The sequence below is a fragment of the Apteryx mantelli genome, chromosome 2, assembly GCF_036417845.1.
Source record: "Apteryx mantelli isolate bAptMan1 chromosome 2, bAptMan1.hap1, whole genome shotgun sequence".
NCBI classification, from domain to species: domain Eukaryota; kingdom Metazoa; phylum Chordata; class Aves; order Apterygiformes; family Apterygidae; genus Apteryx; species Apteryx mantelli.
Genome location: NC_089979.1, coordinates 92,841,597 through 92,867,800, shown reverse-complemented (window position 1 = coordinate 92,867,800; position 26,204 = coordinate 92,841,597). Strand labels below are relative to the sequence as shown.

Here is a 26,204-nt window from a genome sequence, read left to right as displayed (position 1 = left end):
GTGATGCTACAGTTTCAAAAAGGGGCATAATATAAAGAATCCAAACTAGCTTGAACTAATGATAGCCGTAGAAGCTTTTTGCTTTCTTTGGACTTCATTTCACTGCACGGCATTAGTGAAGGATTTCAGGAGTACCTTACCTCAGAAGGGAACTAAGAAGTGATTGTACAAAAGCAGACAACTAATAGTTGGAGTGTTGCTTCTCTCATCCATGCTTGGCTGATTAGTCAAACAGAGGATGAGACATTTCTTGGCGTGTGCAGCCAAAGAGCTCTGCACCTTGATGCACTGATTTCACTGAATGATCTTATATTTATGCATCCAAGCCTGGAAATTAGTTTAGTCAGAATACTGGCAAGTATCAAAAGCATTATATGTATACAAGCATATAAAAGGGTAGAAGTGTCATATATTTAGTGTCAAGAAAAACCTGAAACACCCTATTTGCTTCAAAACTTGCTTTATTCACAGCTTACTGGTTACCATAATCAAGCAATATTTAGAACTAGCTTTCCAAAATAAGAAACACACGAAAAACATTCTACTATATGAGAGTGCAAGAGAGCGCATGCGCAAGTGAGTGAACACACACAAACCAACCTTCAGCTTGTGAAGCTGGTGATCTTGCCCACTTCTTAATGCAATTCAGGTGGAATACGTGGTAACAATTCTGGCAACTCCACACTGGTGCTACTATTCGGACCACCTCACAACATACCATACATTCATACTTCTCTGTGGTCAGCTGCTCAATCAAGGACCCTGCAAATAATATGTATTACTTATGCATAAAACATCTGCTAGCTGAAAAATAATATTCAAACAAAATTCCAGAATTTCATTTGCATTATAGCAGAATTTATTTTTCCAGCCTGACTGTAACCAAGGTATTAGTTTACTCCTGGAGGATTCTAGTTTGGTATTTTGTATGTATTTGTATGATATTCACATAAAAGTGGCAACAACAATTGCAGTTGTAGCATAGCAATCATTTTGATCTTATAAAATAGTAATAGCTTTAAGTTCGGCAGAAGTTTGAGATTTCGGTCACCACTTTACATGGGAAACTTAGGTTTGTATAAAGTTTACAGTAAAGAGTTTAAAGCTCTTAACAAGTATAGAAATCTCAGTCAAAACTAAACTTAATTCCCATCCTTGAGTATTACTGGAAGATCACATAGAAAATATTAATGGGTAATGCCCTTCTTGCATTTGCACATCTAATTATGTTTTCAGGCTGTTTCCTGTTTCATTTGGAGGCCTTTTTCCTTTATTTTCTAAGAACTTTTTCATATTCTTTCATTTGGCTCAAAAGGCCCTGTGCTTGGCTATTGCTTCCCAGTAATTCCACTCTTAAAATAGCTGTTTTAAGAGGGGCTGGTTTCCATAATCCAGGTGGAAGTGACTTATACTTCCTCATTCTTACTTCCTCAGCTCTGAAAGATGTTTAGAAGCAAAATCTTCAAAAGATTCAATATTACAGTTAAAATAACACAGACTAGTCTACTCAGGTCTGTCATTCTGGGCAGCAAGAGACCAAGCTGAGATGCTTTGTATTAAGTAAGCTAAATAAATTTTTCAGTTTGCTCAATTGGAAAGGGACAAAGGAATGCAAAATCTCTCTCCTCAAGTATTGCCTCTGAAAGAAAATAAGATTCCTTCTCCTAGGTGCTATGGATAATATGAGACTATTTTCTCAGTGCACACTTAAGCTCTTCTTTCTAAAACAATAAAAATATGCTATGCAGGTTAAACAATTTCTGGAGAAAGAGAAAACAGTGCTGTGACATTGAAGAAATTCAGCTGATTTCCATTTCCTGTTTTAAGGCTCTAATGATGAGTTGGCACTAAATTAACTCCGCAAAACCTGGGGTCTGCTTTTCACTATCAATGACACATTTTACTATTCTGAACTTCCAAAAATAGTATCCAGAGGCTTTTTGTATTTCTAATTAGCTTTTGGTACTACTGTTGCAAAGAGATTGCAAAAAATCCAGCTGGAAACAGAATGCAGTTCCTCTCTCTGGCATTTTTCCTACTTTTACATAAAACATTAGAAAACTTTCTTTGCAAATTTTAGGATTGTCCCTTTCAAGCATCACTGTTCAAAACGTTTTAATTTTACCCTCCCCCCACACACACCAAAGGTACATGTTTTAACATGGTGCCCGACCAGACCATCATTTGCAGTTTGGTAGTGATGACAACAACCAAAAAAAAAAACCCACCCACAAAAAACAAAACAAAAACCACACCATACCCTTCCCCCCACCCCCATAAACCCCTAAAAAAAATTTAAAAAAGAGAGAGAGAGAATGAGAGAGAACAGGAATCCTTCTGTAACAACCTTAAAGAACACCTTCCCATTCAAAACACACATATTTACATTTAATTCTGTCTCCCGAAACTGATATTGATCGATTGTGAAATAACAAGCATCTTCACCTAGTCAAATGTGCAGGCAGTTTAAATTATTCAAGATCTTATCTTTAATAGTGGAATACAAGACAGTCCAGGAAGCTTACCTGTATGAGTTTCTTTGTTTTTTGGTACATTGCTTTGCTTTTTCCAGTACTGGGTCCAGCTGAAATGAAGGGAAGGTGCCTGATCCTCCTTCAGCAGGAACTTTCTTCCATTACATCTGACAGAGTCAGACAACTGGTGCCTGGTTTCACTGGTTGAGGTTTCATCACTTTTGTGAACAGAGAGTTCTTTTTTCCTCTCATTTTTATCTTTTGAAGTATATGCAAGAGAAGACTTCTTACCTACTTTTGTATTTTTACTGCGGTGAGAATCATGTCTTTTCTGATACTCTTTTTCTATTGGTGGCTTATTCCACACAGGCTTCCGGGAATATCTTTTGTTAACATAGTTGTAGCTTTTCTGCTCATCCCCACTACCAACAGGTGCCTCACAGAATGCCTTTCCGACAGATGATTCCGAAGAGTCAGACTGAGTCAGATCCAAAGATGGTGCATTTTCGAACAGCTCAACCTTTTGTTTAGAGCTCACTCTCTTTTCCCGCTCATGTAATTGCTTTCCCTTCTCCTTGAACCCTCTTCCAGATGCATGCATCAGGTTTGTTTTCTTTGGCTTTGCTCCTCTGCTATCTGCATTAGATACTTCTCTGTCACTCTCTGAGGAGAGAAAGTCATTGTATCCTCTAGGAGCTACTCTTCTTCCAGGTATCACTGAATTATCTGAATTTCCTGGACCTGCAGTAGCATCAGTAGCAGTTTGCCTTATCTTATTTCTAGGACATGTGCTATCATTTCTTGACCTATGCCATCGCTGGCTTTGAAAGTTGCGATTCTTTGAACTTTTACCGGTACCAAAAAATTGGTGAAAGTCTTGACAATTCCCATACTGACTTTCTGGATTACAAAAGCCAGGCTGCTTTTTGGAAGAGCTTTTATAATCTGTACTTCTGTCAGAAGACTGACTAGCAAATGGTAAATCACTTCTATTCTGATTAGAGTCTATCCTATCTTTATTTACCCAGTTTATATCAGAAGCTTGTCTTTCTCCCGGAATGAAGTCAGCTGTATCAGGATTGAAATTCAATGCACCTAAAAAATTGAAAAAATAAAAACACAAGTATAAGGCTATTAAACAGTAAACAACTTTTTTCAGCAAAATTACCATACACCTAGGGGTCCAGAAGTTCAATCAATCCCACACTAGACAATTACAAAAAAGTTTCCAGAAACTAGAATTGAATCATAGTGTTTTATAAAAGTACTTCCAAAGTATTCCAAAGAGTGGCAGTAGCTAATGCAAGCTATGTGCATGCACTCCGATTACACTGTTCTACATATAGACATTAAATGATAAAGGGACTACACGGGGCAGTTTTGCATAATTATTCTGTTACAACGCCATCAACACGAGCCATGTTTCTGCACGTGAGGTCTCCCTCTCTGATTTCCAAGTCTCTAGAGACAAAAGGTGCACATTAGAAAACCCACCTGGCTCAGTTCAGTATTATATTGTGCCAGTGGGGACTGCCTGCAACAGGAATTATCAGGTGGGTATCAGTGAGAGTTTAATGGACTGTAGCAAATCTGTTAAATGTTAGATAGTATTGTAAAAAAGAAGCTTGTAAAAAAAGAATTACTTCCATGAGATTTCACATCTTAGGTTACCTCTTTGATGGTAGGGCAAGTGTAGCATATTCCTGAATCAGGACAATTCAAAGAGAGACTCAAGCACTCAGGTTACAGACAAAAAGACACTTTCCAAGAAGAGGCAGAGGCTAAAGCTGCCTATGCAAGGGTCTCTCAACTATCTATTATTTCTCTTTTCCAATAAAGACTGTGGAAATCAAGAAGGCAAGAACAAACCACAACACTTCAAAGCATTAAACTTTTTCACAGAATTTCATTTACTTTCAAGAGGCTTTTTTTTTTTTAAACACTAATAAGTAATGGTCATAATTACTACATGGGATAGGGTGGCTCAGACATCCCAAATTATATGTTACCTTTGGGGAAATGAACCTTTAAGCAAACTAAAAATTACAAATTTAAGATTATATTTAAGGATGTTCTTAACCACAACCTAATCCATACTTGTTTTTAAAGACAGATTCAGCTGAAGTAATTTTGATTTTTGTCTTTTCAAATTTACACTAGATAGAAAATAAATTTTCCTTTTTTACTATTTCTTTCTTTTTTAAAAATTCTAATACTAATCGAATTTTGAGACAATGTAATCTGAACACCATACAAAGGTCCTTCAAAACAGCCAGGGAATGAATTAAGAATACTGCAAACCTCAGTAGAGACAAAATCTATTAGGCTTACACATTTGAAAAGAATACAGACTTCAAGAAGCTTCCCTAGAAACACTCTACTTTCTCCTTTATCTTTGCACAGGTATCCTCTGTAAAGAACAGAATATATAAAGTTGTCCTTTTTACTTTCTACAGCTACACTGATCTTCAGTTTTCTGTCCTAATTTTTTGCCAGTTTATTTTCTATCATTAACAAAAAGGACTGCAAAATTACAGTGCAGTCATTGTACATTATAACATAACAAATTCTTCAGTACAGAACACTTAGAAAATAACTTCCCATCTCCTTGTTTGATTTGAAGATAGGATGAAATCTTGTAATTAATTATACATAAACTTTATTTGAAGCTACCAATTTTATTAGTTGGTTTAAACTTTCTTTTGTAGAGTCTAAAATTTCAAGCCTGATGGGCAGATATAACAAGTTAAACTGAATTGCTTCTTAATGTTTAATAAGCACACTATTCCAAAAAACAAAAACAAAAAAACAAACACACCATTTTCCTCTAAAAGGCATTATTATTTAAAACTACTGTTTTCTTTGTTATGAGAATATGGTATGTAAAATGAATGCATTGATTATAAACAAATTTCTGCAGAGGACTTTCAATTGAATGCAATAAATAAGCTTGACTAAATACATTTTGCAGATAAGCAAAACATACACCCTTATACTGACATAAGAACATACTGGATTTGTCTTCAAAAAGTTAATTTTATAAAATACATAGTCAAACTCACTTTTGAACACGGCCTCCAGAAAAGCATAACCAATTTTACAAATCTGATAACCATTCAGCTATAAAAAAAATCATGTATTTGAAAGCACTTTCCAACTAATGTATTAAATTTGATGAAACAGATGAAAAACAATGAACCTAGACATTTAAAACCACCTCCAAAAATATGAATAATTCAGTAGGACTCCATGAATAGGATTTCTCTTTCTACTGCCAGCTTTTACATTATAAAAAAAGTCCAGAGATCTGATAAATGCTATCAACTGAATTATTTTTGTTTGCCAAGACAAGAAACAGCAGACTACATATGTAAGACATGCAAGTGTGATAATCAGTAGCTAACACTGGAGCAAAATTCCTCTCACATGTTTACACGTACACACACAAATTCCAAGAAAAAAGAAACCTCCAAAGCTGGATTCCAGCCTGTATTTCTGTGTGATAATCAAAGAAAACCAGAGTACCTTTAGAAACAATGACCACATTTCAGATTTTAAGATTCCTAAGAGTTTGACTATAAATTAAAACCAAGGATATGAAACACTAACAAGGTTTTGTGCCCAGTCTGCCGTAATGTTACACATTATACTTTAGCAGCAACTGTGGACCAACTGCGGACCTTATGTAGTCTCTGTGAACTATCTTTCAGAAAAATCATTTGAACAAGGACACTTTTTAAAATACAAAGCAAATTAGCAAGTACATGTCTCAATTTAATAAGTACACGTTCTACCTCAAAAATACAGTTTATTTTTGGAGCTAGCAGAGCCATCACACATAACACCTTAAGAACTCTTTTTATGAAGACATCAGTTATGACATCTGAAGCTACTGCTTACAGATATCATGTGCCTCAGCGACAATTCTTGAATAGCTTCAGCATGCCAAATTCAGTAAGATTTTGCACAGCTATTAAGCAATGTGCTTTAATTAGCCAGAGGAGAGAATATGTGAACTGAAGTTGATGGCAGTCAGCCTTTATCCTGTATTGTCCCATCCTGTGAGAAGATTAAGTACACATAAGAAAGTAACTATAATGAAGAAGCCTACCCAGAAAAAATGTAACTAGTATAAGAGTCCACAAGGTAGTCTCTTAGGTGTTGTAGATGGTACTTCTCTTTTTAAATGAATTCAGCTAAGTGGAAATAAGAAGAGATCCTACTTCTGAGTTACATGAGAATGAGGAAAACCTATTGCTCCTGTGCTATCAGGCCACTCTTCTATGGATTTGGCATATACAGTTTTATGAAGCTCCTGGAAAAGGGAGTGAGAGAAGGAAGGGTAGGGGAAAGGGGGGGGCAGGGCAAAAAGGAAAAAAAAAAGTTGTAGGACAATCTGTGTTGTCAACAGTAGGAAAACATGCTGTTCATCTCTCAACAATGCCACCCTTCAAGATCTTCAAATGTTTTGGAGAGATGAGAATGGGGGAAAATACTGAATTGAATCTAAGGATGAAGAATGCAAAAAGAAATTTTCAAAAACCTAGCTGTCACTTAAAGTTAGCACATTAAGAGGGAAGCTCTACTCACTAACTCTGGGGTCACATCTACAGGTTTCATAAACAGTATTTCTTCCATAATTACCAAAGTGGTTGCCTACCTGTTGTATTTATCGAACTATGTCTTCCTAAATTACAGTCAAGTGTAGTACCATGGTTTGTAAGCAGAAATACATACAGCGACCTTGAAGAAAATTAGTAGTTCAAAATTTAGCAGCATCACTAGTGGTGATCATCAGTCATTGTATGTTCTGCTTATATGCTGGCTCCATTTCAGGACAGATGTCTTGAGTTTTCAAGCCATTCAAATAACCCATTCTTTCAGCTAAAGACAGATGACAGTACAGAGTGTGTACACATTAATCCATCTGTGTTAGCACTGCACATATCAAAACATCAAACAGTCACATCAGTGGAACGCAAAGCACTAACTACAGGGAAGACACTCCCTATAGATCTTAGGGTACATGTGTTACAGTGCACCAAAGGAGTGGCACATGATGGAACTGTGAAGCTTTCTCACGGCATCGGAAGCAATAAACCTCTTCTTCACAGAACACCAACCTTAGTCCTCGTGTCTTCTCTGGACATTTTTTATAATATGTATTCACCTCTAGTCTTCTATGATTTTCACATGCAACACAGATTTACAAAAGGTTGGATTTCTTCCTGGACAGGAGTCACACTCTTTTGCACAAAGACAGGTTGCACTGCTGATTCTTTAGGCCTGAAACAATCTGCCTGCCTATTTATTCCAACTGTAACAGCTCATCTAATAAAAGATATGCTCCCTTCCTGCAACTCTTGCCAGAAGTTATTAAAGAAGGAATAACAAACAATCATCATTATGTTATTGTCCAAATCCAGCGCACCCATATTTTGAACAGAACATGAAGTTTTAACCAGCCCATTTCAGGAGAATGTCAGAGGAATATAAGTATGGATAAGAAATACAGATTCACCAGAAGTAGCTTCAGCAGCTGAACACGAAGTACCTACTACAGAATGGATTTGGCATAAGGAGACTAAATTCAACACGAATCCTCCTTTTCCTGATCACCCTTACAGTAGGCTACTCTGTTTTATAGCAGCTCCCTGATATCTTCATGCATCATACCCAATGCTGCATTGTATGCGAAATACAGAACCCAGTTACTAAGGTCACCATGGAGGGGGAAGAAAAAAAAAAAGCATAACCACATTTAGAAGCAATTACACCAACCGATGGAAGAAAAGTCAACTAACAGCCCTTAAATACAAATATAACCTCTCCCTTGGGGTGTCCCTGTAGATGCACTGGGCTGCAATCTGAAAAGGTATATCAAGATGAATAAAAATTCTTTAATTGCCTTATTTCTCATATTCTTCTCTTAGGTATCAATAACCACTCACTATTAGCAAAATATCCTGGACAAGCTGCACGCCTGCAATGGTCCGAAACAGCCATTCTTGGATCTTGACTGCTTTCATGATCTACTCTGAGATCAGAAATATCTTTCATGCTGAGGCTCTCAAAATCATAAACTCGCTCTGTCCATGAAGTTGCAGGGCAAAAGCTAGTTCCAACCCTAATATTGCACAAGCACAGATCCAAACTAACCTAAGAGATAGGCCTGCAAAACATTTTATGTATTACCATAATGAGGAGCAAAATCCATAATTAACATCACGTGGCGATACCTGTGCTAGCTTGTGTATTATAAAGCAAGATGTAGCAAGGGTGTACCAACCAGACTAATTTTTCAATAAAGCTCAGCATACCTATTTAAGGTTCTTTATACCAAGGCATGTGCACTGCATAAAAAGCTTCAGGATCAGAGCTGACTCACAGCCTGACAGCATGGAAGATGAACAGACAAAGCAGACAACTGCATGCACCAGCTTCTCTTTCCTGAAACCACCAGTCTCTACTCTCCAATCCATGTCCCAGGCTACTGTACTTCCCCCTAAGGCAACAGTGGTCCCATTCTTGTCCTATCAAAAATGAATTCAAATGACTTTCCCTTCTTCACACCCTGGCTGCCAAGATCAGAGACGAAGAGACAGAGAAGTCTATACAGGATATAGTTTAATGATATCCTTAATCTGAATAAACTTGACAATGCCGCCCAAAGTAGAGCTGCAGCTCTTCTTTCCCTCCCCCAAAGCCACCTAAGTCCAGAACTCTTGCTGCAAGAAACAGCCATGCAAACAATGAAATGAATCAGCTCGGTGAGTGGATCTGAAGTGACATTGATTATCTGAGAAGTCAACCTGGACTGCAAGAAAAACCAGAGAGAGAGATCATGAAAACACTAAACATCATGAGCCACTTCAGGCAACAGTGTCATTTCCAGTTACATGCCCAAGACATAACTGCATAAGGGTTCTTCGATCGCCAAAAGCCTGTAACGCATGAGAAGTCATTAGATGTGAGGCTGGAACCTCCCGCTCAGCAGCTGCACCCAGTAAAACAAAGGTTACCCGCACCTTAGTGACCAGCAGGGAAAACCAAAACATCTCCATTATGCCACCTGTGGTGCTCAGTTCCACCCCGGGTTGGGTACCCAGGCCCCTCCTCACCCGCGAGCCCCCGATCGGATCGTCCTCGGCAGGCGGCACACGCCCTGCCCGGTCCCCTGCGGGGCACGGAGGGGACGGGAGTGCTCTCCGGCAGCAGGCACCGGGGCTCCCGCTCCTAAACGCCAGCGTCGCAAGCACCGCAGTGTTACAGGAGCCCGTGGCCCCGGGGCAGGCCACTCCAGCGCCGGGCAGGCAGCGCGGCCCGCGGCACTTTGACGAAGATGCGCCGTGGGGAAGGAGGGAGAGGACAGTGAGTTTTCCAAACCAGCGGAGTCTTGGTATTCCCCGGCGTTCCCGTCTGCTCGTTACACGCTACAAACCCGCGCGTTTCTCTCAGCCGAAGTTTTCCGGGAGCACTCTGCGGCACAGGCACGGCTCGGCCATCTCCCGCACCACCGGACCCACAGAGCTGTGGCGGGCCGGGGCCGGCGCGCCCGGCAACAGGTGGTGTCGCAGCCCCAGCGCCGCCGACAAACCCGGAGCTCGGCCGCGGCCGCCCAGGCTCAGCCCCTCGCCCGACCGCAGCCCTGCGGAGCGCTACCCGCTCCTCTCCCCGCGGCCAGCCGGCCTGGCCAACCGCTTCCCCGACTCCCCCCGAGCAGCGCGGGCGCACTCACCTGCGCTGGGCCGCGCCTCAGCCATGCCGACGCGTCCCTCCTGCCCCCACCCCTCGGCCCGCTTCCTCCGCCGCCGCCGCGCATGCGCACACCGGCCGCACCAGCTCCCTCCGCGACTCCGCGCAGCTATGCGCGCGCAGCCGCACTGCCGTCCTGAGTGCGGGCACGAGGCGGGCGGAAGGGGCAGAGGGAGCGGGCGAGGGCGCTTGGCGTGGTCCGCTGGGGCGTGGCGGGAACCGAGAACCTGGTCTGAAAGGGCAAGGAAGGAAGAAAGGGGCGAAAAGCGACAGCAACGAACAAGTACCAGCGTTGGCAATAAACTGGCCATTTGCTTGTCAATAAACTTGCGCACTGCGGCCTTGTCCTGAAATGGGTTCGCTGCCCTGGCTGCCCGGCCAAGCAGGCTAAGAGCGGGAGAGCACCTGGTGGGGGCAGACATACAGCCCGGCTGTGTGTCTCATTGTGCTTTCTCTAGGCACGGGGGAGAAAATACGAGCCAGGTACCAGGGTATCTCTTGTGTCCTGTATACAGTGCTGTAGGGAGATAGCGAGCCACACACTTTTCATCCGAGGACTGTGCTGGAACTGAAGTTTCTTTTGGAAAGCCTGCATGAGGGTTTCTGTACTACAGCCCGCTCTGCAGTGAAATCTTGCCATGCTGCAGCTACAAAGGCTCTGAAGAACTGTGCACTTTGTCATGCGGCAGCTCCCTGCTCCTGTGTTTAACCGTGGTGTGATTCACACCTCCCTGCAGAGGTTTGCAATACCATGGTTACGGTACCGCTACAGAACAGCTCTCTGCTTCTACCATTGCAGTGTGGCTCCACAGCCCTTGCAGAGCTGCTGCTCTGTTCACATGCTGCAACGTAAGTTCAGAGTACCATGGCAACTGCACCTCTGATGAAGTGCACCTCTGAGGAGCAGTGCTGCACGGACTCTGCGTTCTGCCTGGCACACCCACATATTGACGTTCTTGGGCCAAAGTCCCATTTGCTGCATAGTTCCCCTTCTAGCAGACAAAGTTCACGGCTCCAAAGAAAGGCAGAGCAGAGCAGGTCCAGCAACAGGCTGCATGACAAGCCTGTAGTGACAGGGTAGCAGAAGCCAGAAAGTCACGCCAGTGGGAGAGGATCAGGGATGGCACATATGGGTATACCTGCAGCATAGCTCAGGCAGACACAAAGGGTGAGAACCTGAGTTTTAAAGCAGCTTGGGAGAGAAAGAGGGACAAGCACCCATTGAAGCTTTTCAAGGCCAGAAAGCATATAAAAATTGGCCGTGAGCCCTGACAGACAAACTACCAGGATGGTGGGGAGGGGAGGAAGGGATAGGGGAGAGATGCACTCAGGGCCTTGACAGCCATAGATCTCTCATGCATGCAGCAGGGATGCTGGTAAACAGCTTTGCCTTCAAGGGAGAGGGTACATGAGGTAGGAAACAAAAGGAAGGTAATCCCTAGCCATGCCTCAGTGCCAGAATGCTAAGGAAGATGTGTATGTGCTCATGGAAACATATCTGCTAGTGAAACACATTAATTCCAGAGCTGGCATTACAGTATAGTTGTTTCGAATCAAGGATCAGTCAGCCCACGGTGGGGTCAGTGGCTACTGCCCCAGAGATGCCTCGACATGAGAACAACGTTGTCATGATGCAGAGATTCTAGTGAGGAAGACGGAACAGAGCCTTAAATACACTCCAGCTACTCAGCTGCAAGTCTAGATGTTCAGTATGAGTTTCCTGCAGCAACATGATATCCTTTTGTGCAACAGACACCCTGGAATCCCTGATTTTTAAGGAAGCTCTTTCTAGATGTTTCCAAATGCCACTGGGGTTACAATCCCTCTGACCAGAAGCAGTAGTATAGTACAGTTATGTGTACCCCTCTAGAAGGCAAGGGAAGAGTTATAAGGTGCTGTGGGCACACAGTGATGTTCTGTCTCTTTTGTCCTTTCCTTCCTTACATAAGGCCCTTACACAAGCAAGAAAAGATTACCAATATTGTGCTTCATTTCAGAAGAAGGCAACTATCTAAAAATGAAGATGCTTGTTAAAAATAGAGGGGCAGCTAAAAGAATGATGTCTTTGAGGGCTATGTGGAGACTCTGTAAGGATACAATATTGGAGGCTCAAAGGATACTGCCATGGTTAAGCAGCAGGGACAAGGGAGCTTGTCACTGGGGACAGCTTCTGCAAGAAGCATCCTTCAAAAAACTAAATTTGTGTCTGAAATTGAAAATAGAATTTTAACCTGCAACAGATGAAAAGTAAACCACACTATGAGACAGGCCAAAAAAATTTGAGGAACAACTTGCATAAGGCATAAAATCTAATAATAAATCCCTTTTCAAACACTTCAGGCTCTGGAAGCCTGCCAGAGAGTCTGCAGCACCAGGAGAATTAAAAGGAATTTAAAGGAGCATATGGAGAAGATAAAGTCATAACAGAATATCTAAACTAATTATTTACATCTGTATTCATCACAGCAGAGCTGGATGAGATTCCCAAGCCAGCTCTCTTCTTTGGAGGGGGGGGGAGGGCAGTTCACCAGAGGTTCTGTCTTGAAAGTAAAAGAGGTTATGGAACAAATGGGCAAAATGAATAGTAACAAATCAAAAGGACCAGATAGTATATACCTGGCAGTTCTAAAAGAATGCAAAGGTGAACTACAAAATCTCCTGGACAAGCTTTTGTAAAATAAAACTGCTCTGGTAGCAGGAGACTGGGATGTGTCTCATGTAACATCAATTTTTAAAAAGGATCACAAGAAATCTGGAAGCAGGCAATTTAATGGAAACTATAAAATATATTAGAATTAGTGAGCATGTGCATAGAGATAATATATTGGGGATGAGTCAAAATGGCTTTTGTAAAAGGAAGAACTGCTTCACAGACCTATTGGAATTCTCAGGAGTCAAAAAGCTTGTGGGTAAGGGAGATAAAGTTGATCTTGAATTTCCAGAAGTTATTCAGAAAGGTCACTCATCAAAAGCTTAAAAATTACACTGTCAGGAAATAAATAATTGCAGGGATAAATACTGTAACTGGTTAAAAGACAGGATATAGGCAGTAGGAGTCAATAGTCAGTTTTCACAGTCACCAGCAGGACCCAACAGGGATGTGTTCTGAGACTTGTTCTGTTCTGGAAATGGCAGTGAATGGTAAGGTGACAGAGTCTGCTGGTGGTACGATGTTATTTAGGGAAGTATAGGCAAGGGCAGACTGTGAAGAGCTACAGGCAGAAGAGTCTTATGATACTGAGTGTATGGGCAAAAAATGGCAGGTGGAATTCAGGGAAGCTAAATGTAAAGTAGTGCATATGGGAAGAAACTGTCCTATCTTCATATTTAAAATGAAGAGCCCTGAGCTGTTGCATCAAGAGTTATTACAGATAGCTCTGTGAAAATGTCATCTCTGTGCTCAGCAGTGTGAAGGAAAGCAAAACAACTATTTAACATTGCTAGGAAAGGAGTAAAGAATATAACAGAAAAAAATATTAAGACAGTTTATAAATTGATAATGAGGGAAATTGGTCCCTTCATTTAAAAAAGAACACAGAAGAACAGGGAAAGGTTCAGAAAAGGGCAAGAAAAGATGAAAAGCATGAAGTGGCTTCTGTATAAAGAATGACTTACATAAACTTGGAGAAGAATGGGGATGGACATGATAGAAGTCTGTAAAATCTAGAGCACAGAGGGAGGAAGTGGGCTGATCACTGCCCTACCATCCTTTGACAGCTGATCACAGAATCACAGAATCGCTGAGGTTGGAAGGGACCTCTGGAGATCATCTAGTCCAACCCCCCTGCTCAAGCAGGGTCACCTAGAGCACATTGCACAGGATTGCATCCAGGCGCGTTTTGAATATCTCCAGAGAAGGAGACTCCACCACCTCTCGGGGCAACCTGTTGCAGTGCTCTGTCACCCTCACAGTGAAAAAGTTTTTCCTCATGTTAAGATGGAAGTGTCTGTGTTTCAGTTTGTGCCCATTGCCTCGCGTCCTGTCGCTCGGCACCACTGAAAAGAGTCTGGTCCCATCCTCTCGACACCCTCCCTTCAGATACTTGTACACGTTGATAAGATCCCCTCTCAGCCTTCTCTTCTCCAGGCTAAACAGGCCCAGCTCTCTCAGCCTTTCCTCATAAGAGAGATGCTCCAGTCCCCTAATCATCTTTGTGGCCCTTCGCTGGACTTGCTCCAGTAGTGCCACATCCCTCTTGTACTGGGGAGCCCAGAACTGGACGCAGTACTCCAGATGTGGCCTCAGCAGGGCTGAGTAGAGGGGGAGAATCACCTCCCTCGACCTGCTGGCAACACTCTTCCTGATGCACCCCAGCATACCATTGGCCTTCTTGGCCACAAGGGCACATTGCTGCCTCATGCTTAACTTGGTGTCCACCAGCACTCCCAGGTCCTTCTCCGCAGAGCTGCTTTCCAGCAGCTCAACCCCCAACCTGTACTGGTGCATGGGGTTATTCCTCCCCAGGTGCAGGACCCTGCACTTGCCTTTGTTGAACTTCATGAGGTTCCTCTCTGCCCACCTCTCCAGCCTGTCCAAGTCTCTTTGAATGGCAGCACAGCCCTCTGGTGTATCAGCCACTCCTCCCAGTTTTGTATCATCAGCAAACTTGCTGAGGGTGCACTCTGTGCCTTCATCCAGGTCATTGATGAAGAAGTTGAACAAGACTGGACCCAGTACTGACCCCTGGGGGACACCGCTAGCTACAGGCCTCCAACTAGACTCTGTGCCACTGATCACAACTCTCTGAGCTCTGCCATTCAGCCAGTTCTCAATCCACCTCACTGTCCACTCATCTAACCCACACTTCCTGAGCTTGTCTATGAGGATGCTATGGGAGACAGTGTCAAAAGCCTTGCTGAAGTCTAGGTAGACAACATCCACTGCTCTCCCCTCATCTACCCAGCCAGTCATTCCATCATAGAAGGCTATCAGATTGGTTAGGCATGATTTCCCCTTGGTGAAGCCATGCTGACTACTCCTGATCACCTTCTTTTCCTCCACATGCTTGGAGATGGCTTCCAGGATGAGCTGCTCCATCACCTTTCCAGGGATGGAGGTGAGGCTGACTGTCCTGTAGTTCCCTGGGTCCTCCTTCTTGCCCTTTTTGAAGACTGGGGTGACATTGGCTTTCTTCCAGTCCTCAGGCACCTCTCCTGTTCTCCATGACCTTTCAAAGATGATGGAGAGTGGCTTAGCAATAATGTCCGCCAGCTCCCTCAGCACTCGTGGGTGCATCCCATCAGGGCCCATGGATTTGTGGGTGTCAAGTTTGCTTAAATGATCTCTAACCCACTCCTCCTCCACCAAGGGAAAGTCTTCCTCTCTCCAGACTTTTTCTCTTGCCTCCAGGGTCTGCAGTTCCTGAGGGCTGGCCTGAGCAGTAAAGACTGAAGCAAAGAAGGCATTCAGTAACTCTGCCTTCTCTGCATCCTTCGTCACCAGGGCACCCACCCCATTCAGCAAAGGGCCCACATTTTCCCTAGTCTTCCTCTTACTGCTGATGTATTTGAAGAAGCCCTTCTTGCTGTCCTTGACATCTCTAGCCAGATTTAATTCCAAACGGGCCTTAGCCTTCCTCGTTGCATCCCTGCATACTCTGACAACATTCCTATATTCCTCCCAAGTGGCCTGTCCCCCTTTCCACTTTCTGTATACTTCCTTCTTCTGGTTGAGTTTTGCCAGGAGCTCCTTGCTCATCCATGCAGGTCTCCTACCTCCTTTGCTTGACTTCCTACTCATAGGGATGCACCGCTCTTGAGCCTGGAGCAGGTGATGTTTGAATATTAACCAGCTCTCTTGAACGCCCCTTCCTTCTAGGGCCCTAACCCATGGGATTCCTCCAAGTTGGTCCCTGAAGAGGCCAAAGTTTGCTCTCCTGAAGTCCAGGGTTGCGATCCTACTTGGTGCCCTGCTGCCTCCTCGCAGGATCCTGAACTCCACCATCTCATGGTCACTGCAGACAAGGCAGCCCCCGACCTTCACATCTTCCACCAGTCCTTCTTTGTTTGTTAGTACGAGGTCCAGCAGCACACCTCTCCTTGTTGGCTCCTCCACCACCTGTGTCAAGAAGTTGTCACCAATGCTCTGCAGGAACCTCCAGGACTGTTTGTGCCTAGCTGTGTTGTCTTTCCAGCAGATATTGGGGTGGTTGAAGTCCCCCATGAGAACCAGGGCCTGGGATCGTGAGGCTACTTCCAGCTGTCTGCAGAAGGCCTCATCGACTTCCTCATCCTGATCAGGTGGCCTGTAGTAAACACCCACAACAGTGTCACCCATGCTAGCCTGCCCTTTAATCCTTACCCATAAGCTCTCGACTTGCTCTTCATCCACCCCTAGGCACAGCTCAATACATTCCAGTTGCTCTCTCACATAAAGAGCAACTCCACCACCTCACTTTCCTGGCCTGTCTTTCCTAAAAAGCACGTAGCCATCCATGACAGCACTCCAGTCATGCGAGCTATCCCACCATGTCTCTGTAATGGCAATGAGATCATGGCCCTGCGACCGCACACATATCTCTAGTTCTTCCTGTTTGTTCCCCAAGCTGCGTGCATTGGTGTACAGGCATTTCAGGGAGGTGATCGAGCATGCAGGTTTCCCAGGAGGGATACAAGAGGGTCCTCCATAGCCACATCCCATGCGCACTTCCCTGGCTGCATTCACCTGTTGGAGGCGTCCTGACTTGAGCAGTCTTTTGCCAACTACCCTGTCACTATAACTCTCCCCTTCCCCCATCTTTCCTAGTTTAAAGCCCTCCTTACCAGGTTGGCCAACCTGTTGGCAAAGACCCGCGTGCCCCGCCTCGTGAGGTGGATCCCATCTCTCGCCATCAGTTGTCGATCTTCAAACAGGGGCCCATGGTTGTAGAAACCAAAACCCTGTTGCCAACACCAGCGGCGCAGCCAGTCGTTAACCTGGAAAGTCCGTCTCCTCCTCCTCTCATCCATCCCCCTCACTGGCAGGATTGAGGAGATGTCAAATAAAAGATCATTAGCAGTAGAGCTGGCCAGGCAGGAACAGCAGTGAATGAAGGTAAAACGTTAAACTTAGCTTTACCTAACAAGTATGGGCGCCCTGAGGGCCCAGACAAATCAGATGTTGAAACAAAACATGCTGGTGGGGTGCTCACATGATACAAATAATAAAATGGCTCCTCTTGTTTGCAAGACCTGGACCTGAGTGTGCATCCCAATGCACCATATAGAGAAATTGTCAGGGCCCTGGATGCATCAGTAGGCCTTATTTGCTCCATCGAAGCTCAGACCTGGGTCCCTGGTTCTTGCCTGAGCTATGTCACAGCTGTATCATAGGCATACCCATGTTCAGCTCTGTCCCTTGCTGCTGCTGATCCGCTGACTGGATTTCTCAGGTTGACATCAAATCTGACTCATCACCCTGCCTTTGTCTGGTGATCACTGGACTGTTGATGGGACCTGTTCTTGTCACTAACCCCACCCTGTTTAAGTATTGTAGGACTGTATCCTGACTGGAGAGGTCAATGCCCCGCCTGCTTTGTGATTGCTTCTGGTTTGTCTTCCCCTGTGGGGCAGACCCATTCCTGGTGGTCCCTGACAGTTAGCTCAGGACTTCTCCAGCTCTGGGCTGAGGACACGGCCTAGCCCTCAGGCTATACAGGAGCTTGCCCCAGTGCCTTCCCCACAGCTCTAAGCTAATCACCAAATCCTGGAGGAAGCTATGATCAGCATGCAGAGGTAGGTTACAGCCCTGCTGGCTTCTGTACAAGCCCCCATACCCAGAGTGACCTCTGCCTCCAAAACCCTTCAGGGGGAATCAGGTGAGGGTACAGGGCTTTATTTAGTTAGATGTGGCTATCAGAGCCCTGAGGGTACAAACAGGCCTTGATGGCCCTGACCCGCCTCACCTGGGGCCTGCATATAGGCCCAGGAGCTCCATGTAAGCTCAGCCCTGGGCCTGAGCTCTGCTGGGGGAATGCTAGTTTTCTGTTCAACTATAGTCATATCTGTGCCTGGCTGTGGACTCTGTTGTTCTTGGCCTGACCTCAGACCTGCCTTGTCACTGTGGACCTGCCTGGTGATGACTGGACTAGATCCTGACCCCGATCTGTGGTGTGGTTTCCTGGTTTGACTTCAGACCTGCCTCATCACCACAAGCTTCCCTGATGATCTAGACTCTTCAATCTCTGGGTCTGCCCTGCTTCACTTGGCTACTGTGGGACTGGGCCCTGGCTGGGAAGGTCCCTGCTGCTGGATGTGTTATCCCCCTTGGCTCCCTGGCTCTTAGGGAGCAGCTGGCTCTTGCTGCTCATCTTTATGGCTAAGCCAATAGATGCTAATTACTCAGCAGTAATGATCTCCTGACTTGAGTCACCCCCATATGGAGTGCAGTGAGTCTGTTTTCTGCAACCCTGAAGCCTTATTCACTGATTTGGAGTGGTGTTCTTGAGGACTGCACATGTGAAGCTGCAGTCATGGCTGTCCTGCTGCAGCTCCAGCAGGGAAGTCGAGTGGTGGCTGACTACACAATCCAATTCATGAAGTTGACTGTGGAAAACTGACTGGGAAGGATGAGACCTTAACAGCTGTTATAGATCAGTGCCCACTACAACTCAGTCCTCTGGTGAGGTGATGGGTGGCACAGGAGGCTGGGGTTGTGTGTATAACTGTTTCTTTCTGCCATTCCTTGCTTCTTACTTGCCTTCCTTCAGTGCTCCTTGCTTCTTGCTCATCTTCCTCTGCTCCAGTGTGGCTCACCCACAGGCTGTGATCTCCTTAAAGGTGTTCCTGCACCAGCATGGCTCACCCATGGGCTGCAGTCCCCTCAGGAGTTATCCCCTCAGACACTGAGCACTTCCTTTCAGGAGTGTGTCCCTAGCTGTGTCTCCAATGTGGTTGCAGCTCCTAAATTTTTGTGAGCTGAGGTTCTCTCTGCTCCTCTGACTGGCTGAAGTTTTGGTATGTGATAGTTTTTTTTACATTGGTTTCAGAGCCAGCTGGAACCAGCTGTGACTTGCACAGGGCAGTTCATGATCTCCTCCCACACATGTCACCTCGGCAGCCCCCTGCTTCCCAAATTCTGCAATTTATGCCCAATCAACCAGGTTACAAAAGCACATCCTTATCACAGAATGGTTAAGGTTGGAAGGGACCTCTGGAGACCACCTAGTCCAACCCCCCTGCTCAAGCAGGGTCACCTAGAGCACATTGCACAGGATCGCGTCCAGGCAGGTTTTGAAAATCTCCAGAGAAGGAGACTCCACAACCTCTCTGGGCAACCTGTTCCAGTGCTCTGTCACCCTCACAGTGAAGTTTTTTCTCATGGACTTATCGTTGACTGGAAACTAGATGTCTTGTGTTTTCCTGCAGGAAGGGGTTCCTAGATCCTGAGGGCAAGAGCCTGCCCTGGGATCTTCTCCAGGCTGTCTTCCCAACCTCTGCACCCCATGTGGGTCTGTCCAGAGAGTCCCATGTTTCTGGCTTTACACTGTGTGAGGCTGCATGACCTTCACGACCCTGTTTCCTGCTGATGGCCCTCCATCCTGGAGGGTGGTGACCAAAGAGTGTAATTATGCTACAGCCACACCAAGTTGATGCCCCCAGATCATGTCTGTGTCCTCTTGACAGCACAGCCTTAGCCCCAATATGCCTGCATCACTGCAGCTCTGTCTTGCCTGGTTCCCAGGAGTATATCTCTGCCTTAGACTCTGCTTCTCCCCTTTCCCCTCACTATGCTCCCACATGAATACAGTGAATCTGGATGTCTTTGAGATGAAGGGGTCAGAAACATTACTACCTTGTTGCTCATTTTACTGCCCTGCTGACCTGACACCAGGTCACAGCAGGCTGAATGACATCATGATGAAGAACCAGCACCTACTGCTGCTTACCCTGGAGCTCTGTAAACATCTGCAGGGGACTTGCTTGTTCACAGAGCTGGACCTGTGAGAGGCCTACAGTTTACTCCAAATCTGGCAGGGGAAGACTGCCTTCCACACTGCATACAGCCACTAAGCGTATCTTGTGATGTCATCTGTTCTCTGCAATGCTCCAGCCAACTTCCAGCATTTTGTAAATGATGTCCTGAGGGACTGGCTTCATTACTAGGTCATGGCATATCTAAATGACATCTCTTACATTCTACATTACTTAAGAGGCACACATAGACCATGTCTGGGAGGCTTGAGTTACTTGTGGCAGCACCAACTCTATCCCAAACTTGAGACAGGCTCTTTGACCAGCAGAGGATAGAGTTCCTGTGGTACCTAATGGGCCCAAGCATCTTGCATATGGACCCCAAAAAAGCTGAAGCCATCAAATGTTGCCAGCTCCCTTCTGGTGTGCAGGGGTTGCAAAAGATCCTAAGATTCTTCTGGTGCTGTGGCTCCTACAAGGGCACTCACGTGGAAGGGAGCTTCCTTTTGATGGATGCCTGAAGCACAAGTGGCTCTTGAGAAACTGAAATGGGTATTCACCACAGGTCCTGTCCTATTCTACCCAGATTGCAGACAGCCATAAGTTGTGGAAGCAGGTGCCTGAAATCAAGCCATAGGGGCCATCATCTCCCAGAGGGCTGGCCCTACACAGGAGCTCTACCCCATACTTTTTTCTCCTGGCAGCTCCTCCTTGCTGAGGAGCTAGGCATTTATTTGGGACAAGGAGCTTCTGGCAATCAAAGCACCTTTGAAGAGTGGCAGCAGCTCCTTGAGGGGACAACTGTGATGCTGATGAACCACCAGAATGTGGACTAATATCAAGAGGTGAATTGCGTCTCTCTCAGTCTTGCTCACTGAGCCTCCTCTTTTTGTTTCCCCTTTGCTTTCATGTAACATCCAGGAAAGCAGAATGGCAAGGCAGATGACTTGTCATGGAAGGAGGATTCAGATTTGCTTGCACACCATGTGCATGCACCCTGATCCTTTTTTCTCCAAGATGCTTTGTTGCAGTCATGGCAGAGGATGAATTCGTAACAGGATTTTGCCATGCCACTGCAAATGACCTATGCTTAATAGCATCCCATTGGCACAGCTGCCCTCAGCCTGCAAGAACACAATGGTTGCCTGTACCAGGGCAGGCAGCTCTACATTCTTCAGGGACCACTGCAAACGTGTTCCACTGCTTCCATCATGCATCTGCACCCAGACACAGGGGCTGGTGGAAGATGCAGCACCTGATTTCCTTTGCCTATTCGTTGCCCACAGTACAGGCAGATGTGGCTATGTCTAAGCATGCGACAGCTGTGCTCACACCAAAAGGCCTCTGTAAAGATCTCAGGATCTCTTACAGCCCCTCCCCATGGCCAAACATCCTTGACAATTTCTGTTCATGAGTACTGCCCTCTGATCAGGAGCAACTGACAGAGCTCCTTAGCAGCAGCCAGATCTTGCTGGAGCTTCCCAGCAGAAGTTAAGGCCTGTGGCTGTCCTTGCCTGGCCCTCCTCACCTGTCAGCAGCAGGAACCCTCTAGGTGCTCAGAGAGTTCCCAGAATTTAGCTGTATAGACATGAACTATAGCTTGTTACCGAGTTTCAGGGCATCCATAGTTCTATTCAGAAAATCCCGACAAGTGGATGTGGTGCTGCAGCGCCCAGTATGAACACAAAGCATCTCCAATGCCCATGAGCAAATCCAACACATTGGACTTGCTATGCATCCATTTCTCAGATAACTTTTATCCAGAATACAATACACTTGCTCCTTTTGCATCTATCATTTTACCTCTGACTGTGCTGGATCTGTAAATACACAACAGTCATGTGCCTGGAATTCCTCATCAACCCTTCCTGCTTTTCCACAGAAACAAAATTTCTAAACAGAAAAAGAGATTGCATGTCATAAAATCTGTATGTATCACTGTTCTAACACCACATTAATTTAATTGTTGAAAAAAACCACAGTGTCAAGTGATAGGTATATTTGCATAGTGTGCTAAATAAATACAGTTCTACTCTATAACATATCTAGATTAAAGGCTGTCAGTTTTGTTCTGCTTTAAAAAGTTTTTCTTTTTTGCGATACTTGTACAAAATAAGCATTGGATGAGCATGCTGTACTAGCTACACATTAATGAAGTGAACTTCTGCCATTAGTATTGCTGTTTCAAACTGGATACAACTACAGTGATATTAATTCAATTACTATGATTTTTTAGCAATAAATTAAAGAGATCTGAATGCTACATGTGTGTTATCAAATAACATGGAAGAAGACTGTAGAGTATGTTCTACAAATAAGTAATCAAATTTTCCATTGATCTTTGCTTTGGAGCATGGTAAACTTCACTTTTTGATTTTTTTTTAAACATATGGATTTGGGCGTATTTCCATCTGTCATTTGAGCGTTCCCAATGATGTGTGCATATATCTCTCAAAGTACAAGACTGGAAGATAATGAGATGAAGCATACTGTAATGGAAGAGAACACCTAGGTAATATATATAAGGTGGAAAGCTCTATTCCTGTTTCATGAGAACTCTCATGCTGCAACATATATACATAAATAGAAAAATAATGACCTCCTACTATATGTCCAAATTTTTGCATAAAATTTCCTCCTTTTTTTCTGAGAAAAGGAAGGACAGTAATATTTAGTTAGTTTTATGTTAACAAGAGATGTATGACTTCATGTTAATTGATATAAGCAAAGGAATACAAGGGGATTCTACCAATGTTGTGTCACCCAATTTACTACAAAATAATTCATGTACAACTCTGGTCACCTATGCTTAAGAAAATGTGATTCATGATCCAGGGAACTGAAGATTCCTTCTATGAGAGAAAACAAAGACAGCTCAGATTGCTTAGCCTAAAAGAGGCCAAAATAAAGCAGGACAGGGTCAACAAAAAACAAGATGAAGTTTGATTTTGTTCTTTGTAAATACAGCATGAGAGAACACAGCTGGAAGTGAGAAGAGATTTTTAAGGTAACCAAAAAACTGCAGATCAGAAGGATATAAACTGGCTATGACTAAATTTAAACTGGAAATTAAAAATTAGCTTCTAACATTTGAAGAGTGAGGTTCTGGAACAACTCCCAATAAATGCAGACAGAATAAGAAGTCTAAATAGCTGATAATTACTGTAAAGGATTAAATGTGACTGCAAGGCGTTTGACTCAATGATTCACGAGGTTTATTCCAACTTCTGTGCTCCTAATTTCTCTATAAATTATGTATACATGCTGGGGTGGTAACCCACAAACAGTAAATCTCCCAATGATATTGTCTTCATCACCTTTTCAGGAGTTTAGTAATAAAAGTCAATACAGTTTTGATGACCTGGAAGCTGCCGCATATCACCCAAGCATGAAGCATGAGCATGGATGTCATACCAACTGCCCCATATAAATTCTATTTAAAGTTTGATACTTAATGCCACTCAAGAAAATTGCCACTGAGGAAGATTTTCCTAAATCTTCATGTTGATCAGGTCTGATCATAGTGCTAAGCAGTAGCTTTCCCACTGCTTCTTCGCTGTAACTGACATGGCTATTCTGAACTAGTCATGGGAATATTAAAAAAATGAATCTAGTATCTGTATTGATGATCCCTGTGGTGGCTCAGTGATAAGCTTTACATAAGCATTTCATACTGCTTCTAAGTTGGAGGCAATACCTTTTTTTACTCCTCCTTGGTAGTAACTTGGGAAAACATTACATGCAAGCTAGTAAGAGCTTTCAAATGTCATATGCCAAAAGGATCAAAGCTGACAACAGCTGAGCAGCTTCATTGCTGACTGCAACAGCATTATCCTGGTTGGAGTGCTGGAATGTCAAACCCAGGCATCTGCAAGAAGAAAAAAGTATTCCCAATTGTTCCTAAATAATAAGTAAATTATATGACACACATTAGAGTTGCCTAGCCACTTATTCAAAGGCAATCAAGTAATATTTGTTTTCATTTGTAACTAAATTTTTTTTTGCAGATAGATTTTATAAAACAATTTTTTAAAAATAAGTGATAGTTGTATGTAATTTGGCTAAAATAAACTAATTATACTCTCAGTTACAGGAATGTGATTTTCATGGACCCAACTGGGATTTACTGCTAAGTGTGTCCATAATTAGATCTTAATGTCTGTGCTTTCAAAGTCAGCTGAGACACCTAAATCACTCACGGCTTTTAAAAAGAAGCTGCCTGGCAACGAAGCTGTAGCTGCTCAGCCTCTCTGAAGGCAAAAATACCTGGAGATGAACAACAAAGAATAGAATTATAGGAATAATAATCAATCATCTAAAGGTGAAAATACTAAATATAGCTTTACACTGGCTAAATACAAGTTCTGATTAAGCAGTTAGGACTTTGTGTTAGTTTATACATGTCTTTAAAGCCCCTTTCCCTTCTTCTTCCAGAACATGGAACAAATCACAAATTATACAATTTAAAACAGCGCTCCGTGTTCTGGGAAAGAAACAGATCTGTATTGGAGGCATTTGCTGCCCCAGGCTGGACTTGGTACCAATATAGGTAAGATCTTAAGATAGATGGCTCTACCATTGTCAGTCACATTCATTTTCTCTTCCTCCCTTGTCACTATGCACTTGCATGGCAATCACTGGATTGTGTCTGACCTTCACCGGGCCTGATCCTAATGTCTTCCCAGCTTGAACCCTGGACCTGCCTAATCACCACAAACTTGCCTGAAGATCTGAACTCTTGCTGAACCTGGCTGCTACCCCCAGGTTTGCCCTGTTTGCCTCGTTCGGGTATTGTGGATGGCAAGGCCCCTGCCCTACCGGCTGTGTCATCCCACTTTGGCTCCTGGCTCCCTTAGAGAGCAGCTGGCCCTTACTGCTCCCTGACATTGTGTTTCCAAACCCACTTTCTTTTAGGCTTTTGAAAGACTTCCTTTCTTTGGAAGGAGGCAGATAAGAACACTGGCTTTTCCTATATTTTGTACATAGCTTGTGAACAGATACAAAATCTGGCTGCACAGTCCAAATGCTATCATCCTACACAACTAACTTTTTGGATGTGCTTGAATACATTATCTTAGTTTTAAAAATGCAGTAAGAATCTAAATTTTTTCTCATAACTAATGTCACTAATTTTAGCTAGGAAAAAGAACAGCCTTTTTGTAAGAGTTACACCCCCTCATCCTAAAAAAAAAACAAACAACAAAACTTGTTTCCTTGTATTGTCTGCAGAAGCAGAGCTTTAAGTAACTACTGTTCCCCAAAGACAATTTCAGTTACACTGGAAATCTTGCCAGATTTAGAAACCTATGACTGGAAGGCCATAAGGATAATTTCCAGAAATCCTAGCCCCCTCTTCCAAAGGACTGAGAATTCTGCATAGCATTTCTAAGTATAATATGAATCCTGTGCTTATTCTAAAATAGAGATTCAAGAGCATCATAACATGCAAGTCTTTAAATATTTTGTTTTAATATGGAGTAGAAGTAATTTGAGAAGAATATTGTATTAATTTTTCATCCAGTTCAAATTTAGCTTTCTTTGCTGATTGCTCTAGGTAAAATAGATAAGTTTGATGCTCTCATCTGAGCTTCATAGAAATTGGAGCACACAAAACAAATTCACTGGTCTCTTTTCAGTGGTCAAGCCTGATTGATAGTCTTCTTATGTGATGCTCAAGACTGAGATATTTTGTGTAGATCACACTAAGATTAATTTAAAATTGCTGAGTGAAACAAGATAATAAATTATGGATCAGTGTACAGCTTCAGAAGAAAATGCCTCATTCTTCAGTTTTCCCCTAACAGCCTCATCAAAACTAGTGTCTTATTTCTAGCACTGAATCCACAATGAGGGCTCCTTTACTTGTGTAGATTCTACATTTCGTGCGAGTAAAAACAGTTCAGGACCAATAGCTCTAATGCAAGCAAATAATTCTTCTTTTCTGCTTTCTGTCATGGGAATAGAATTTAAAAAATCGGTAATTTTATGGGAATTTATTTTTCTGATAAATACAATACTTAAATACAATGATGAAATCAGTGTGGCTATCCTTTTTGATTTTTTGTTTGAAGCCTTCCTCTCACC

At 43.6% G+C, this 26,204-nt stretch overlaps 1 protein-coding gene across 4 annotated transcripts in view; it reads right to left on the bottom strand.

Moving 5' to 3' along the window:
- Positions 1-10,249, bottom strand: part of NFX1 (nuclear transcription factor, X-box binding 1) — a 62,395-nt gene extending 52,146 nt beyond the window's left edge. For all 4 annotated transcript variants that reach the window (XM_067291045.1, XM_067291044.1, XM_067291047.1 and 1 more), the window contains exons 1-3: positions 10,213-10,249; positions 2,526-3,569; positions 601-762 (exon numbers count right to left, since the gene is read on the bottom strand). In XM_067291045.1, the coding sequence (XP_067147146.1) occupies positions 601-762; positions 2,526-3,569; positions 10,213-10,237 (1,231 nt within the window). In that variant the 5' untranslated portion in view covers positions 10,238-10,249. The remainder of the gene's footprint in view (positions 1-600; positions 763-2,525; positions 3,570-10,212) is intronic.
- Positions 10,250-26,204: the final 15,955 nt, after the last annotated feature.